At 44.2% G+C, this 19,354-nt stretch overlaps 2 protein-coding genes across 13 annotated transcripts in view; one reads left to right on the top strand and one right to left on the bottom strand.

The window, feature by feature from the left end:
- Positions 1-19,079, top strand: part of CLP1 (cleavage factor polyribonucleotide kinase subunit 1) — a 29,254-nt gene extending 10,175 nt beyond the window's left edge. For 6 of the 12 annotated variants that reach the window (XM_053254108.1, XM_053254100.1, XM_053254127.1 and 3 more), the window contains 3 exons: positions 11,373-11,554; positions 13,193-13,814; positions 17,953-19,079. In XM_053254108.1, the coding sequence (XP_053110083.1) occupies positions 11,553-11,554; positions 13,193-13,814; positions 17,953-18,624 (1,296 nt within the window). In that variant the 5' untranslated portion in view covers positions 11,373-11,552 and the 3' untranslated portion in view covers positions 18,625-19,079. The other 6 variants (XM_053254153.1, XM_053254160.1, XM_053254164.1 and 3 more) reach the window with 6 other exon arrangements.
- Positions 101-8,069, bottom strand: YPEL4 (yippee like 4). The gene is made up of 5 exons (XM_053254208.1): positions 7,931-8,069; positions 4,846-5,169; positions 4,528-4,571; positions 1,769-1,877; positions 101-1,353 (listed from the first exon to the last, which is right to left on the bottom strand). Exons 2-5 carry the CDS (start codon positions 4,984-4,986, stop codon positions 1,264-1,266), a joined length of 384 nt encoding a protein of 127 aa, XP_053110183.1. The 5' UTR covers positions 4,987-5,169; positions 7,931-8,069; the 3' UTR covers positions 101-1,263.
- Positions 19,080-19,354: the final 275 nt, after the last annotated feature.

Below are 19,354 nucleotides of genomic sequence, written 5' to 3'. Positions count from 1 at the left end.
ATGAGTCCTTTTGAAATATTTGACCAGGGAGCCTATTTCTTGTTAACAGGGTCTGTAGCCTTGTGTTGAAGGGAGGCAGGATGACAGAGGCCATTACTAGTATGGTTTGCTTCTCTTTTTAAATATAAAACATCTTTATTATACAAAAAAAACTCCTGCGCTGGTGACAGTGCTGAGGCTTTATCCCCACTTGACCTCCCACCCTTCCTTCACATGGGGTGGGAGGGATGTGGGGGGCCATAGTGCCTGGGGAACACAAGCACACGGTGACCCAAACAAAACCAAAAATAGACTCCATAGAGTAGACATGGGGAAAATACCACGGCAGTGTTTGGGAAAAGGAATGGTGACGGGGAATGTGAACTACCATGGCCCCATGCCGAGAGGGACTGCTCCTCTGCCCTCTATCTCCAGGATACCTATGTCCCATCTTAGAAGCTGTTTACTCTCTTTCTAGCCTTCTCTGCCCAACACTGACAGGCTGACAATCTTTTTTTTAAAGTTCTGTCCGAGAAAGAAGAGGAGCATATTAATCTGCTTTGTACTGAGTTGGACCATTGGTCCATCTAGCCCATCATTTTCAACTGACTGATAGCAGGTTCCCCAGGGCCTTAAGCAGAAGTCTGTGCCAGCCCTGCTACATGTGAAATCCCTTTCCCCCCTTCTTCTTCTTCTTCTTTCTCCCCCTGCCCCTTTTTCTTCTTTTTTTGGTGGGGGGGGGATTGGTGATTCCAGGGATTGAACCTGGGACCTTCTGCATTCAAAGCATGTGCTCTACCACTGAGCTGTGGCCCATCCCCAAGAGCCTGCCTTTACCCACAGCCCTTTTCTGTCCCATTCTAGAAAGGATTGTGTTTTTCATGTACAATGGACTGCAAAGTTCAAAACTGTTTCCAAGCATACCATTCTGGATTCCACAACTTGTTCCACCCGAGAGGTGCTAGTAGTGGGACTAGCATACCCCAAATAAATCAAGTAGAATCCACTCAAAGATCACCAGCACTGGCCCCTGAACCCTGTGGGTTTCCCCTTTTGTTGTGGGGGTTGGGGATCCTCCAAACTGTGGATCCAGCATTTTAGAACATACCGAAAGTTTGGGAGAAGGATCCTGGTATCTCCACTCCCATGGCTGATGCTGTGCAGGAACCTGGGTGGGGAGGAGGGATGGGGTCAGGATTAGTTGTGCTGGGATGCCAGATATGGCAGTGGGATTAGGAAAGGGCAAGGCATGCTACACGGGAGGGTGTGCCCCCAGAGTCTCCCTCAGTCCCAGCCGTTGTCTTTCACCATGTGTGACATCTCAATAATGTACTTCCCTTCCTTGTACTTCTGGCTGGTCTCGAAGGCTTGTTCCTGGCAAATGAGGAAATTGGAAGATATGAATATACTTGCTGCAGGCATCTCCTGACTACCCTCCGCATCTCATATTATGTATAACTCTCAAATGCCCTCAAGGCAAGGGAGTGTATGTGAAGCAAAACTTTCAACCATTACAACCTAAGGAGTCACAGGATGTTCAGTGGGGTGGTGAAATAGTTGGAGGCAGGCATCTGTAAATGCCCTCCGCCTTCATGCCTTTTGACAAGGGCTTTACTGATCACTTGGTTAGGATGTCAGGGCTATTCTCCCCAGCGGGCCAATATCACAGAGGCAGGTTCTTCACACCTGCCTAGTCCTGACACTTCCCAGCAAGAGTGTTAGCAAAAATCCTGTTTTAAAGAAATACCTTACTGTCTGTGCACGTAAGCTCCCTGCACTCAGTACTTACATATTTCCAGCCCAGCGTAGTCTTGCAGCTTTCACAGAAAATGTCGGCAACTGAATGGAGACCGGTGAGCAAGAGGCGCTGCTCGGCTGGACCACAGCCCACATTAACCCTGTTGCCAAAGAAATGATAGGGCAGTGACTTGTTTTATCCTTATCGCACCTGAACCCTATTCTGTTCTGCTTCCTAGAGAGAACATAGTGGACTCTTGGTGTGGAGGAGGTGATGCCCCTGCCCTAAGTGTTTTGCAAAACATATTCACATATATAAAAATACAAACTTTAGCCATAGTGCTGCTTTTTGGGATGAATTATGGAGAGCTCTGCAACTGAAACATCATTTGCACTTGAGGGTATTAAAAACCAAAACATCATCTCAACAGTTTTTGTTTCCACATCAAAGCCTATTGAGCAGCTATTTAGAAGTGTCACAATAAAAAAAAACCTACATCATGCTTTTGCAATTTATCTTTTAAAAAGAACTGCCTGTTCAGAGAGAGCACTGAGAACAAAAGAGGAATTCTAAATTCAGTTGCACAGCGGCCTCCAATGGCCAGAAAAATGATTTACAGAACAATAAACCTTATCAAGAACTAGAAAAGTAGGACACATTCTCAAGTTGTGGAGAACGGTCACAATTGCCACATGGATGTCATGGGAAGAACACAGAGAGTTGGATCTAATCTTACTCAGGACCTTACATCCCTTCTTCATTGCAAGTTTGGTGTTATATGCTCAGATATAACATAGTAATTGCAGCAGGCATCTGGGCTGCAGTGTTAGAAGTTCGCTTCAAAGCTTGCTATTCTGTCAGCTGAAATGTGAGATGTTCAGCCCACACGATGCATGACAAGTTGAGAGCCTCTCCCCCCCCCCTTTAGGTAAATATTTTAATCTGCTGCGAGCTGGAATTTAGGAGCAATGGTGGATTTAGTATAACCTAGGAATTAACATTTGTCCTGGCAAATAGGAAACACATATCCTAAATGTATTGTGCTTCTGCTAATAGTTGGAGGCTCTTACTGTAGATAATCCAAATGCCTTTGTAGCATGAAAGGGCAGATCAGACTGGGATAGAAGCAGGAGGCAGCAGAACTAGTTACCAGAAGAATCATGAGCCTCCAAAAGCCTGATGATCATCAGTCATGATTTCAAGCTGATATATGCTGGAACAGAAGTAACATTTTCCAAGATATGAGATTAGTGGGTTTTAAAGAAAAGGAAGAGTGGAGAAAAGAAAGTCAGATCTTGACCCTATGCTATAGTTTTGTCTCCACTCCATCAGTTACTTCAGTCATCTTTTCATGAGCTATGCAAGGGTGATAAATGCCCAGTTTCATACCTGTCTAAAAATCAGAGCAACAGGAATAGGGGCTATTTTATATCATTTGTTAGATGAACTGTTTACATCATATTTGTCCAGGTAAGGATCACACTAGAGAACCTTACCAACAGAAATAATCTAATTAATACTTTTAAATATCGTTCTTTCCCATTGAAAGTAAGGCAGAGGTTGCTTGTCACTTTCTCCAGATCCTTGCTTTTGCCAGTCCCATAGTTTCCTTTCATTGAGAAAAGTGCAACTATTTTTGAGGCACACACATTCCAAAATGACAGTTTGATTGGGCTCAGCATCCAGAGGAACGCTAATTCCATATGACTCAGTCTGACTGACTTGGAGTGAGGCCTTCTCCCTGCCAAAGGCCAAATAGAAATGATAAGAGTGATGTGTATCTTTTGGTCTTTTTTACTGCCAAGACCATAGCATGCAGTGAGGGACATGGAAAGCCTCCTGCATCGTAAACTGTAGTGGATATATTTTAAGAATCAGCACCGTAGGTCTGAAAAGTGATCAGGAATCCTCTGGTTCATCTTCATGTACTGGGGCAGGATTCATCATATGCTAATCTTTGCAGATCTATCTTCAAAAGAGGATATAATGCTTTCTTCAACTTGGAAGAAAAATAAAAAATAAATACATAAGGCACATTTTATAGATATGATTAACCACTGGGTCACAGGGAGAAGAGGTCCTAACACCAGCAGTTTTGAAGTCAAGTGTAGATCATGCCTCAAGGTCAAGAGTGTTCTCATCCTGGGTGAATAAGTCAGCACTCAAGAGAAAAAATTTGGATAATATAAAGTAAGATGACAGGCATGTCAGTGCAAGTCCTGACATTGTTACCACGGAGTTCAGCGGGATGGTGTTATGGGGAGAAGTGCTGCATTAGGGAATGGCGATGCAATTTGAGGAATGTACAAAGGCAGGATTTAAGCAGTGCTGAATTTCTACCAGACTTGCTTCATTTCTGAAAAGAGGGTCGCTCAGGTGCAAAGCTTATAAGAACCTGAAGCCCTTATCCCAAATTTGCAGGACAGGGGGACTGATTATGGCTACTCAGTTAGATGAGAAGCCCTCTGGTAGTTTTATTCCTCCATATGTTCCAAGACTCAGTGTGGCTCCAACTGAGCTCTAATTTTAAGAATGGCTATAACTGTGGGATGCTGGGATAGACATAAGCCATCATATCTGCCTCCCCTGAGAACAAATATATACATATCCCTAAACCACATCACAGAGGCTTCGTTTTAGGGACAGGGCACCTGCATAATTTAGAGACTGCAGAACTGATGAGATATAGCAACTATCTACTTCCTTCAGATTTGAAACAAAAAATATCCTTCCTCTACCCTTATTCTCACCCTTTCCCCCCGCACTGTACTTCCCGACACAAATAAAACCAATGACAGGAGGACACTCACACAGAATTGAAAAGATAGGCACGACCATGACTCCCCTGGAAGGACTGTGGAAATAAAGTACAGGAGTTACTCTCCCTTGAAAGGTTACCTGGCCCATACCCCCAAACCCAACCACCTTGCTTAAAGGTAGAAATTCCTAGATGTAGGAAAGTGATGTTGCTGGCCAAGTAGCCCAGTAGGGTGCTGCTGTAAGGAAATGCCCTAGAGGCCCTGGGTTGGCACTACTGTGGGGAAGCACACAGTGCCAAAGACTCATTTGGGCACTGACAGATGGCAGCTGAAGTTCAGCTGGTTGCCATGATGGAGGGGCACACATACCTTGGAGATGAGCTCATCGTGCTTGGCTAGGTGTGCCCGGCAATGGACACAGCTATACGTCCGGTGGCACCGGGGCAGGTAACTGCGGAAGGTCTTTGTAGGGAGACAGGCAGCGGGTGGTACCGGCTCACAGCTGGGCATGACAGGCTGGAGAGCAATGCCCTGTCGAGGTGGGGGGGCAGGTGCTGTGCAGCCCCCACACAGGCGGTCGCAAGTGAAGCAGCGAAGCAGGTTGGCTAGAGCCGTGTTTCAGAAAAGTTAAGTTTGGGGGGGCTGTGCTGCCAGGGCCCCCCCAGATGAGAACCAGACCGAAAGGGAAGTTTCCTGTGAAGAAGAAAAAAAGGCAAGCAATTATCAGGCAAGGGGAAATTCCTTCCTGCTCCTTGTATGTAAGACCCTGGGGAAGGTGACCGGAAACCCTTCTGGAGGTGGAAGCGAGCACGATGGATTAATTAGTCTGGAATAATTACTACTGGGCCCCTGTTTAATACTCACAGCCAGTTGGTGGATTAGAATCCTCAATCCACTTCTAAATTGAACTAGAAAGACTGCTCGGGTGGGGGAAATTGCCTTTTTATTGTGTTGGCTAAGAGAAACAAGGGGTTACTAATCTGAGTTGAGCAATTCTGAGTATAAAAGATTCAAATTCCATCTCAGCCTACTGTTATTATTTTAACACAGTGTTAGCCCAGACTTATACCACAGTGTTCTTTGTGGGGATGAAGGAGCTGAGGGAATTTATTTAGATTTCTTCTTTCTTGCTCAAACTCAGCAATTTACGTTCAGTTTATTCTCATGACTTTCATAACCTGATGAGCTGTTTTCGGGGGTGGGGGGTGGAGCTACATGTGACACATTGTTTTATAACTGCTTCCCTTGTAAACACAAAACAATTTTATGTAGATTTAACTAAGACTTTATTCCAGAAACAACTCAATTTTTCTCCTCCTTTCCCTCTCTTTAAAATAATAATAATAATTAAAAACTTTATTTGTTAGCCACCGCATAACAAATTGTTCTCTGGGCAGCTCACAACACAGCATTAAAACATCGAATAAAATCATACAGGAGAGGAGATCTGGTCTTGTGCTAGCAAGCATGACTTGTCCCTTTAGCTAAGCAGGGTCTGCCCTGGTTGCATATGAATGGGAGACTTGATGTGTGAGCATTGTAAGATATTCCCCTTAGGAGATGGAGCCGCTCTGGGAAGAGAAGGTTCAAAGTTCCCTCCCTGGCATCTCCAAGATAGGGCTGGGAGAGATTCCTGCCTGCAACCTTGGAGAAGCCTCTGCCAGTCTGTGTAGACAGTACAGAGCTAGATCGGCCTATGGTCTGACTCAGTATATGGCAGCTCCTATGCTCACATGAAATCACAACATACCCACCCCACCAAAAAAACCCCACACACATACACACACACATTCCAAAATACAAAACACAGTACAAAACAATTTTAATTTTTTTAAAGTCAGCTTTAAAAATCAAATTTTTTAAACTTTCTGACTCCACCCCACACTCTCTACAGGATCCCCACTGGGACAAATTTCCAAACAACAAAACACAAAAGATTACTAGATGGAATACAGCACACATGCAACCTAATCCTTTATGTGTATACTTGAAAGTAAGTCCAACTAATCTCTGTGAAATTTATTATTTATTAACTGCATTTTATACCACCTTTTTGCCTTGACAAAGGCACCCAGAGTGGTTTACAATATTAAAAGATGCAAATTACAGAAGATTAAAAAAGGTTGTCTCAGGCTGTTGGTCTTTTTGGGAGCCGAGGACAAGAGCTCCCTGGCCTGGGCGCCTCCTTTCTTGCCTTCCTCTCAGGGCACACTGGTCTTTCCATACTCCTGGAAAGGTGGGGGGAGGGGCTGCCCCAAGAAACATTCCCAAGAAAATGTGCCCAGGATTGCAACCTTAAGCTCTGCTTTTGAGTTCATCGTCTGAATTCAATATCCACCATGACTTGAATACCCATTCGAATTAGAAGCGGTTCTTCTGCTTTCTTTCCCACTTCTCCATTAGCAACATTCGTACTCTGTTACACTACAATTCAGACAACCCAGTGACTCTGTCATGTGTGAAAACATCATGAAAGATGGTGATTTGCCTAAGACCTTTGAGTGATCTATATGTAGATTCAGAACTGTATCTTGCACCCCAAAACCCAACACTTCGGCCATTGCACCAAAATGCTTCGCTGCTAAACGTCTCCTGAGCAGCCAACTGACAGCGCTCCTAATAAGATTTATTTTCCTTACACACACCCACTATCACATTAGAACTCCACCCACTTATCGCGTCTGTAAGAGAGCCCTCTACTGGGGCCTCGACGTCATTTCTATGCATCTCCATTCAGTCTCCACTCCTCCCCTTCTGACAATAACTCCCAACAACGCGAGCGCGCCCCCTGCCGGTACGAAGGAGGCAGGACACCCCAAGCGGACTTTCTGAAGCTCCAGCAGCCTCATACATTTGTCACTGTGTGAGCATTAAACGTTCCCATTCGTCCCGAAGCGCAGCGAATCAAACGCTGGGGAGAGCGTCGACGTCGTCGGCAACTCCAGGTTCCAAAAGCCCGGATCCATTCCTGATCAATGCAGCGAGAATCATCCCAGCAAAGCTCATGCGCCCTACATTGCTTTGATTTTCGCCCCAGTTCCGGTCCACTTCGCCTCTCCTAGCAGAAGCGATGATTGGAGAGGGGGCAGGGAGCGTTGCCAGGGGGGGTGAGAAAACAAGTGGAGTGGGAGGAGCTCGGGTGCCTGGGGACCCCACGCGTTAATCGCCGCAGAGTCTGACTCACGTGGCTGCGTGCGCGGAAGGAAAATAAAGGCTGATTTGGCGTCCTGAAGTTCCCATAGGGACGTGGCTGCAAGGGGATGGTGGTCGGGGGGAGGAGAGGAAGGAAGGAGGACGCGGGCCACGAAGGAAGGGATTGGGCGCTCTCTCGGCACGGGGAAAGATGGCCCGGAGGGTAGAGGCAAGGCGAAATGAAAGGCTTGCAAAGCCAAGCGCAGCGGGAGGGAGGGAAAGTTTCAGCCGCGCCGTCTGCGTTGCCCTACGCGCTGCTCACCTTGGAAGCTGCTCCCGGAGGGATTTCTCTGTCGCTGCTGCTCCTGCTGCCGCTCTGCAAAGGGTCGCGTCAAGGGGAGCGCAGCTTCAGGGCAGCCAAAGGGCTGCTTTTGTGCTCCGTCTGTAGCCGTATGTGGCTGTGTGTTGTGGAACCGCATCATAACATTGTGAGTCATCCATCCCTCCCTCCCTCCGTCTCTCCCTCCTCCTCCCCCCGCCTTCAGCCTCCCGCTACGTCAGAGCGGGGCCGGAGACACGGATCAAAGAGGGAGGGGACAAGCAGGGGCCACCACAACAGTGATGCTGGCGGGGCTGGGGAGAGAACACAGCAAGGCAATAGGTAGGCTGGGGTGGAAAGATGGATGTAAGGGAAGGTGGTGGGGTCTGGCAGTGGCTCTGAAGGAGGCTCGGGCGGCAAGGATGGAGACAGAGAGACGCGCAGGTGATAAATCCCACGTTGTGCGCCTGTGGCAAACTCTGACGCAGGAGAGGAGAGAGACGCAGCTAAGGGTCACGGGCTGGAAATCTGCAATATCACTCTCCGGTGTACTTTCTCTTTCCAGCCCACCAAGCATCCGCTCTCAAGCTTAATGCGCCCAAGACGCTGTCACCGGAGTCACCTCTGTTTGTGGCACCCCCAAAAAACAAAGACCTGAAGCGAGCCCCAGGATGGTGACACGCTCATCCTTGAATGGCCACATTCATTGTCATTGCTCAGGCTGTTCGATGTTCCTTTTATCCCTATCCCAAATGTCTTCCAAATCAACGTGGTGGGACATAAAAAAGAGACAAACGGCAGTCGGATAGCTATGTTAGATTACAGTCTGGCCCACTGAAACCAAAAGCAGTTTTATCATTGATTTCCATAGGCACAGGGTTGCAGGCTTTTAGTCTGTTACTTAGCAGGAGACAGGCAAAATAAATACTATTGGGGAGTGTTCCATAAGCTTCCCTAGGTGAACCCTAGGGACTGAAGGTACACCGAGGTGGAAGCATGTTGATCTCTTTCAAGGAAGTGATTTAATGGATTAGCTGCAGTTGATTTGAACACCAGCAAGCTTTCAAATTGCACAGAACTCTTCTCCAAGCAGGTCTTGTCTCCAAGCACTGTTTTGCCTAATTTTATGGTCCAAAGACCTCCAGAGTCAGTCACCAATATTACCTTCCATAAGCCTTATTCACTGGTGCTGAACTGTCCCTTTTATGTGTGTGTCTTGAGAAGCTGCAGTTGTGACTTGGTGCCAAAAGCCAACTTGTGCAGACACCACTGCATGATGTCAGCATGTGTCCAGCTGACTTAAACCATGGCGGCATAGTTGGAAATCAGCATGGATCCACCAAATCCATGGCTATCACAGACTGAAAATTATGCAAGTAGTATGATTCCTAGCCCTAAATAACTGGCTGTTCTAACTGGAGCTTTTCTAGAACTATAGCACCCTCTGATCCTTTATACTTCAGTTTCTACTAGCCCAATACTAGCCCAGTTTCTACTAGCATAATATGTTGTTTCCCTAAATCACAGACACCTCATTCTTTCTCATTTTAATGCCCACAGTACACATACATTTTAAATTTGTTTATTTATTTGTTTATTTATTTTATTGTAATGTTTATATACCGCCTTTCATTAAAAACAATCCCAAGGCCAATGCTTTGCAATGCACACACATTTAAATTCTTGCCATTGTAAATACCTGCAATATTGCTATCCAATGCTGTTCCCATTTCATGATTCTAACAATGACCCCCACCCCCACCCTTACACTGCTGGCATATTGGGTCAGTGCCCTACCTTTAGAAAACAATAAAAGAAAAAACAAACACTGGGGATAAACACGGATATTCCATTTAAATTGGTGGGCATATGTTCAGAATATCCTGACCTCAGCCTTGGTCAGTCATGGTGGGTGCAGAAGGATCTGGAACTTGAAAGCTGTGTATACATATACAGTGAATATCTCTGTCACTATAGTGTGTTTTGAATATGAATTCATTCTTACTGAAGTCATATTTGATTGTAATAAAGGAAATGATTGTATTGTGCTCTAGGAAGTTATGATCACTAACAAAATGTAGCTGAAGAGCCTTATGCTTTTGCTTCCTCTCTCCGTTCCTCCAAATCTTTTTCCTCCTTATTTTTTGCTGCTTCTTTGATCTCTTTCAACTTAGTCTACAGACAAAACCTAGGCTCCCAGACTAGCTATCTGTTATGCTGGGTTGATTGGGACATCTTCCCCAGATTCAGGCTGGACATTGGACAAAATTATCCTCAAAGGTCATGTGGCATGTCATATATAATTATTATTATTATCTTGTTTACACAGTCAGACATGTGTTATTGACTGGTTTGTTTTATCCAGACATCGAATCCAGACATTTATCCAGACATCGAGTATAATATTTATTATTATTGTTATTATTATTTATTATTAATTCAATTTCTATACTGCCCTTCCAAAAATGGATCAGGGAGGTTTACACAGAGAAATAACAAACAAATAAGATGGAACCCTGTCTCCAAAGGGCTCACAATCTAAAAAGAAACATAAGGTGGAGGTACTGTGCTGGGGGTGGATAGGGCCAGTTACTCTCCCCCTCCTAAGTAAAGAGAATCACCACGTTAAAAGGTGCCTTTTTGCCAAGTTAGCAGGGGTTACATCATGTATTATAGTTACATCATGTATTGTTTTGCTTTCAATTTGCGAATAGACCTTTTCACAGATTTAGATGAAAAGCTAGAAAATTACTGAGTGGCTTAATGATGACAACAAACCAAATCGAGTAGCACTCTTAACATTTCTCCATGCTTCATGCTACAGTCTCTGAAGACTACTGGAGGAGAGGAGATACATGGAAATAGTATCCAACTCTGATCAGCTCTTACTGATTGGATAGTAGCAGCCAGCTGGATTTGTATTTGTCTGTATGCAGACTAGTAGTACAGCAGCATGCTGCAGGCACAGTCTATCTGAGCTGTGAGACTTGGGATTTCAGCAGTAAAAGCATTAAAATACACAACAACTTGGTGTACCATTCCCCCACATTTTATAATTGCCTTCCACAGATGTCAAGGCAGCTGTTTATACAGAAGGGAAAGAGCAGTATGGAAGCAAGGAGTTGGATGTCTTCTCCAGTTTAGAAACATTATGGTATAGCTTCCAATGCCCCACAAATAATGAATTTCTCCAAATAAACATGTACGAAAAGAGCCTTGTAACTCCTTTGAGATATACAGCCACTGTGGCATAAGCTCTCAGGAACTCTGGTCCATGACCACCTCTACCTCAATACAAGTTAGTCTTTTAAGTGCCAGAATGCTTTTTTAATTTTTTGCATTTGCTGTACTATACTAACATGTATGTCACGCCCCTCTGGAATTTGTCACCAACTAATGTCAAAGTAAAATGCCAAAGTATTTTTAACCCACTTTTCTATTTCAGAGGAATAATCAAAGGCCATGATATGCCATTTCCTGTCAAAAAAAGATGATAACAAATTATTCATGGTCATGAGGGTAAAAGACGTCAGAATTAGCATCATACAATAATGCCATGGGATCAAGAATTGAGAGTGATCACAGCTGATTCATACCCCAGCCCTGGAAAACGGACACTTCTTAGATGTAAGGACACCTTACACCTACCCCAATTTACCAGTTCCTGGCAGATAATCCGTGCTGATTTATGAACATATATATGCCTTTAGCATGTTGAGGAAAGGTATGTTTGTTTATTTGTTTGTATGAGAATAAATTGAATTGATGTATGTATCTAAGCAACAAACAGCCATTGCTGGGTCCTTGCTGGAGCCTACGTAGCTGGAAAGAAATAGTCCTACACTATAGAGCAGGAAAAAATGGAATATGCTTGCTTTTTGCACTGACGTGTTTGAACTTCTGGACGCATTTTGAAGGGCTCAGATCAGAAACTACATTTCCTAAGAGGCTGCACGAATAGCAGCCATTTCCCTTTCTCCCGTGCTTTGCGAAGAATTGAGAACTACATTTCCCATAAGTAACTGAGAGGCCGGCCCCGAAGCATGGACACATGGTTACGCAAGCTTAATCTCTCCTGTGCGTTCTCACTTCCGGGGCAACCGGCGCTTCCGTTGCTTGGCCTGACCATTGGATCTCTGTGGATTGAATAGGTGGGTGAATCTCCTTCCCTCTTCACACCTCTGTTCCGTTCCCATGGAGACTCTCAGTTTCAGACTGCACGTTTTACTAATGGTGGATACGGAGAAGACCAGAGCGGACTCTTATCGCTTCTTCGGTCTTCAAGAGGAACAGTTTCCTGTTAGCCCTGCCTCAGTCCCTTTCCCCCTCTAAACGTATTAGATGGTTTTTTACAGTGGCGTTTTAATTTACTTTGCTTCAGTGCTGTTTTGGTACAAATTGTGCTTTGTATTCTTTGTTAATTATTACAATTTATTTTTATTTATTTCTTTAAAAGAAAGAAACGCGTTGACAACAGTGGGATTCTGAATACATGATGCGGGGGGATTGGAGTACCATTGGGAAAAGAGTATATTAAGACAAAATCAACAAAATAAATATAATATATGCTCTGTAAACAATGTAAATACTCGCATTTTGCTTTGGATTAATCCTGAAATGACTTAAATGCTGAAGAAACAAAATCATGATTTGATGGTCTAAATATAGATCGGTACTCTTTGGCCAGGTACCATCATCTAGCCCCCACTTGCCATTCAGAAGTAAGAGAGAGAGAGATTGTGTGTTACAACTTTGATACTTGTTGGCAGTTCACTTGGGGGGGAGGAACTGACCCACTTCCTTTCACCCTCTTTTCAAAATGGCCTTTTGTCAAGACTTGCTGCTGTCCACAAATGTATAATCTAGCCATCCTACCTTAAGACGGGATTCTCCAGACACAAGGTCTCAGTCAGCCCAGTCTCTTCCCTGTTGTCAGATTAATGCATGTTGTTCAGTTTTCAGTGTAGTGCAAGCAAAGAATAGGCATTGATAAAATTGCTACTCTCACAATTCCAGTGTAAATCCAATGACTTAGGTGAGTGACACAAGCCACATACACCAGAAGAGATAGCAATTCTTCTTGGTTATTATCCAATCTGGGGGAAATTCCTTTCCCTAGATTGATTAACTCTAAATACAGTTATCAACTAGACTGAAAGCATGGAAGCAAGGTCCAACTTCCTTTTGGAAAATGTGAGGTTTGGTTTTTTTATTTAACATGGGCCATCCTCCTTACAAATGTTCACTTTTGTTTGTTTATAACAGGTGCAAGGGAAACAAAATGGCAGATGAAGCTGGGGATGAAAACAAATTGTTGGCCAAGTTTGAGCTGGAGAGGGAAACGGAGCTCCGCTTTGAGGTTGAAGCCTCACAAACTGTTCAACTGGAGCTTATGAAAGGCATGGCTGAGATCTTTGGAACTGAGCTGACACGCAACAAGAAGTTCACCTTCGATGCTGGTGCTAAAGTGGCTGTCTTCACATGGCATGGTTGTTCGGTGCAGCTGACTGGCCGGACTGAGGTGGCTTATGTCTCCAAAGACACCCCTATGCTTCTGTACCTCAACACACATACTGCACTGGAGCAGATGCGGTGGCAGGCAGAACGTGAAGATGAACGGGGACCTCGGGTTATGGTGGTGGGCCCCACAGATGTAGGCAAGTCAACTGTTTGCCGCTTGCTGCTGAATTATGCTGTTCGCTTAGGGCGCCGACCCACTTTTGTTGAACTGGATGTAGGCCAGGGCTCAATCTCTATTCCGGGCACTATGGGGGCACTCTACATTGAACGGCCTGCAGATGTTGAAGAAGGCTTCTCAGTTCAGGCCCCCCTGGTCTATCACTTTGGGTCCACCACTCCTGGAACAAACATCAAACTCTATAACAAGGTAAGTTACGCCTCTTGTAGTGGTGTATAAGATCTTCTACATGCATCTTGGTCCCAGTGGGGGTGGTTCTGTGTATCCTCATCAGATGGAGAATAGGTCAATGTATTAATACTTAGCTGTGATAATTAGAAAGGGAGCCTACTTGTTCACCTCTGACTAACATATGTGGGGACAAACAGGAGATTACTTGTTTGGCTTGTAGTTTCCCAGGAGACATATGAGTAGTTGCTGTTGGAAACAGTAATGGTAGATGGATTGCCCCCACCCAGTCTGACACTACATTTTGAGGGGGAAATTATAGTGAGGAGTTGTTTACATATACAGACTTCTCTAATGTGGGAGGAAGACAGTATCAACTGTATAGTGATAAGCCATTAACACTCCCTCTTTGAATTTTGTGGGCTGATGGGTAGAAATAATTTAGAAAAACATTAATTAAGTTTGTAAGAGGTGTGAAACTGTTATGCCAGGATCTTTGGCATTGTATCTGGAAGAGTAGGCATGGGCCAGACATGAGTTTTCAGGCTGCTGCTTTCTAATCAGTCTTTTCTTGTCATGGATTTTGTTAATACGGCTCAGAATGCAGTTGTGTAACTAATTTACAGCTAGATTGTCTACAGATTTAGGCCTGCCAAGTTGATTTCAGTGGACTTAGGCAACCATAACTCTGTATAGGATTAGGCTGCTTGATGGTGACTTTGGATGCATTGATTCACCAATAGCTCTTCAGTTCCTGGATATTCTGGATATAGCAGATTTGACCTCAGTTCACAACCGGTAGTTGTAGCCAGATTAGATTGCCACAGTGCACTCTTTAGGGGGCTGCCTTTACAGACAGTTCAAAAATTACATCTCATGTAAAATGCAGCTCCTAGATGGTTGGCAGGAGTAATGTGCACTGTCCAAATTATATCAGTTCTGTTTCAGCTACAGTGGTTGCCAATTTACTTCCACAGATAAATGTGCTGGTCTCAGCCTTTAAAGCCTAATGCTCTAGGGCCAGGTGTCTTAATGACCTCCTGCTGAGGCCCTACTCTCTTGCTGCCTTTGAGATTTGTTTGGTGTGTACTAGAGACAGGGCCTTCATGGAAGCAGCACAACAACTGTGGAACTCTCTTCCTAGGGAGATAACCCACCCTCTTCCCATCTTTCAGTGGACATTGAAGTCATGTTTATTTTGCAAAAACTTTTACTTCTGTTGTTGTACTCAGTTAATCGGCTAATTTTATGTTTCTGCTTTTAAACTGTTCTCTGTTTTATGGACTATACTTTATTGTGATTGGTTTTATGCTTCTATACTGATTTGCTAGCCACCCTCAGCTTGTTACATGAGGAAGGGCAGGATGTACATCCATAAAACAAATAAGATGTAAGGCAATACAGCTTAGGAGAGTCCTGTTTATAGCTTGTCTAACAGACTTGTCTCTGATGAAAACCAGTCCTTCAAAAACTACTCTGATAAATTCAGTGATGAAGGCACACACGATGCTGCATGTCTGAGCTGGAAATTTCTGTTTTGAAAAAACAGGGCTTAGCTTTTCACACACTTAGTGAATTCCCATTATGAATAGTTTACAGATCAGCAGCACTCTTCCTATTGATCAAAACTCAGTCTGGCCACTGTATGTATTCTAGTTCAGAAACACATCTAAATGAGTGTTGTGTGTGTGTGGATGATATATTACTTGCATGTAATCATATACATTTTAAAAAAATCCTTTGTATTGGCACTGAAGTAGCCTTTTTCTTTCTTTTCTTTTTTTGCAACCAGAGGATTTCAAAGTGTATCAACTTAAGGCTTTTAAAATATTTGATTAAAACTTATCAATCTAATTTAAATTTATTCTTCTTCATGCTTCTTCAAGTGGCTCAGAGTAGCATTTTAGTCTCCCAGCAGCCCTGTGAGGTAGGTCAGACTGAGAAATAATAACTGGCCCTATCCACCCCCAGCACAGTACTTCCAGTGACGGTTGCTGGTGTCTATCTTACATTTCTTTTAGATTTAGGGATCTTGGGGTCGTGGTGGACAGCTCATTGAAAGTGTTGACCCAATGTGTGGCAGCTGTGAAAAAGGCCAATTCCATGCTAGGGATCATTAGGAAGGAGATTGGAAATAAAACTGCTCATATTACAATGCCCTTATACAAAACTATGGTGCGGCCACACCTGGAGTACTGCATACAGTTCTGGTTACATCATCTCAAAAAGGATATTGTAGAACTGGAAAAGGTGCAGAAGAGGGCAACCAAAATGATCAGGGGCCTAGAGCACCTTTCTTATGAGGCAAGGCTACAACACCTGGGGCTATTTAGTTTAGAAAAAGGACAACTGTGTGGAGACATGATAGAGGTCTATAAAATCATGCATGGAGTGGAGAAAGTGGATAGAGAGAACGTCTTCTCCCTCTCACATAACACTAGAACCAGGGGTCATCCCATGAAATTGATTGCCAGGAAATTTAGGACCAACAAACGGAAGTACTCTTTCACACAACGCATAATCAACTTGTGGAATTCTCTGCCACAAGATGTGGTGACAGCCAACAACCTGGATGGCTTTAAGAGGGGGTTTGGATAACTTCATGGAGGAGAGGTCCATCAGTGGCTACTATTCTGAGGACTATAGGCCACCTCCAGCCTCATAGGCAGGATAGCTCTGAGTACCAGTTGCAGGGGAGTAAGAGCAGGAGGGAGGGCGTGCCCTCATATCCTGCTTGTAGGCTTCCAGCGGCATCTGGTGGGCCACAGTGTGAAACAGGATGCAGGACTAGATGGGCCTTGGGCCTGATTCAGCAGGGAATTTCTTAAGTAAAGTGTGTAGGTACTAAATTCCTGGAGATATTTCTGATCCATATATTAGATTGTTGACTGATCTTTAGAAGGGGAAGAAGGTCATAGCTCAGAATAGGATGCATGCTTTGCATGCAGAAGGTCCTAGGTTCAATCCCTGACATCTCGAGTTAAAAGGATCAAGTAGCAGGTGATGGGGAAAACCTGTTTGAGACCATGGAATGTTGCTGCTAGGCAAAAGTGGGCTAACTGTGCCAATTTCTGGCTCAGTATAATGTAGACTCATATGTAGAGATGCAAGGGATAGAAAACATAGGACAGCCACCTTGATGTCAAATCTTCATGTCAAAAGCTGGAGTGATTGGTTGCCAATGAAAACATAGATATAATGGGCATTACAAAAACCTGGTGGAACGGTGAGAATCAGTGGACACTGTTGTTCCTTGATACAAACTTTACAGAAAGGACAGAGATTGGTGGATTTGGGGTGGAGTAGCACTGAATATTAAAGAAGGGATAGAATGCAACAAGCTAGAAAACCTAGGAGGACTGGAGTCCTCCACAGAATCATTATAGGTGACACTACGAGGATTGAAAGGAAATGTTTTACTACGGACATGCTATCGCTACCTTTAGTCACTGTTCCCCAACAGTTCTACAACTGTGACATCTTGGTTCTGGGCATCACTTAAGATTAAGTCCAAGCTCACCTTCTCTCTGGTTGGTTCCATGACCAACTGTTCTACAGTACAATCATTTAGCATGTCTAGAAATTTGGCCTCTCTGTCAATACCCGTACATGAATTCGCCCAGTCTATGTGAGGGTAATTGAATTCACCCATTATTACAGCTCTGCCTCTCTTTGACATGTCTCTGATTTGCTTTTCCAACTCCAGGTCACTCTCTCTGTGTTTTTATCCAGAGGGCAATAGTATGTCCCTATTAACACATTTCTTTTCAATCCTCGTATTGTCACCTATAATAGACTTCTCTGCCACAGGATTTGGTCATGGCCTCTAGCTTGGATGGCTTTAAAAGGGGCTTAGACAAATTTATGGAGACCGGGTCTATCAATAGCTACTACTCTGATGGCTATTGGCCACCTACAGCCTCAGAAGCAAGATGCTTTAAATACCAGTTGCAGGGGAGCAACGGCAGGAGAGAGAGCATGCCCTCACCTCTTGCCTGTGAGCTTCTCAGAGGCATCTGGTGGGCCACTGTGTGTAACAAGATGCTGGACTAGATTGGTCTTCATCCTCATCCAGCAGGGCTGTTCTTATGTCTTCTAACCCATAACCTATGTATGATTTCTTGTTAGTCATGTTGCTTCTGCTTCTTCCTCTATGCAGATCACATCTCGCTTGGCTGATGTCTTTAACCAGCGCTGCGAAGTGAACCGCCGTGCTTCAGTCAGTGGCTGTGTCATCAATACCTGTGGCTGGGTGAAGGGGTCTGGGTACCAGGCACTGGTACATGCTGCCTCAGCCTTTGAGGTTGATGTTGTTATAGTGTTGGACCAAGAGCGCCTCTACAATGAACTGAAGCGAGACTTGCCCCACTTTGTTCGGACAGTGCTACTTCCCAAGTCAGGTGGAGTGGTTGAGCGCTCCAAGGACTTCCGGCGGGAGTTTCGTGATGAACGCATACGTGAATATTTCTATGGCTTTCGAGGATGCTTCTACCCACATGCCTTTGATGTCAAATTCTCTGATGTCAAGATATATAAGGTGGGAGCCCCCACCATCCCTGACTCATGTCTGCCTCTGGGCATGTCACAAGAAGATAACCAGCTCAAGCTGGTACCAGTTACACCTGGCCGTGACATGGTGCACCACCTGCTAAGTGTTAGTACTGCTGATGGCACTGATGAGAATATCTCTGAGACTAGTGTAGCTGGTTTCATTGTAGTCACTGGGGTGGATCTGGAGCGCCAGGTCTTCACAGTACTATCTCCAGCACCTCGCCCATTGCCAAAGAACTTCCTACTCATCATGGACATTCGTTTCATGGATCTCAAGTAGAAGCAGCACTGGCAGGAGTTTGATAGACTACAGCGGGCTACTCTTTGCTCCCTCATAAAGAAAACCAACAATACCTTGAGTTAGAATAGCCTTGCTTCACACAGTGGGGAAGGGAGAAAGGAATTGCAAGATGGGATGAACAGTTTGAACCATTTGATTAGTTGGATTCCCTCAGCCTTTAAACCTTTATTTTCTGAATAAAATAACAGAAGATAAAGCTGGGAAGATTCAGGGATTTTGACTTATGAACAGCTATAATAGAGGAAACTGTTGCCTGCTATCCAGTTAGTTGGTTTGCATTTTGCCTTAAGTCTGCTCTGAAGTCTCAGGCTCTGAAAATGAGACCCTTTCCCACACTGTCATTGTCTTATCTGGAAATGACCATCTTGTACAGGGCAAACTTTTTATCTGATATTTTTAACTTCAATAAATTCCTAAAATTTCTGTGTTTTAAAGGATGGGCACATTTGTGTTCCTACCTACACATTAAAACTTCTTTTTAGCATCACACAAGGAAAGTCAGGGCATAGGGAATGTCTGTGTAATAAGCATACAAGGGTTCAAAAGAAATATATCAATTGGGTAGAAAGATACAAATTTGCATAAGGAGTTTGAATTAAACAATGTAACTGTCGACGATTGGCCCCAGTTGGAATGAAACACACGCACAAAACAATTGTGGGGATTTTCAAACACCCTGCAGTCCCCAAGCTTCAGTGTCTCCTTGAAA

The sequence above is a fragment of the Hemicordylus capensis genome, chromosome 1, assembly GCF_027244095.1.
Source record: "Hemicordylus capensis ecotype Gifberg chromosome 1, rHemCap1.1.pri, whole genome shotgun sequence".
Taxonomy (NCBI): Eukaryota; Metazoa; Chordata; class Lepidosauria; order Squamata; family Cordylidae; genus Hemicordylus; species Hemicordylus capensis.
The sequence above is the reverse complement of the archived record's forward strand: the minus strand, read 5'-3'. Positions and strand labels throughout refer to the sequence as shown.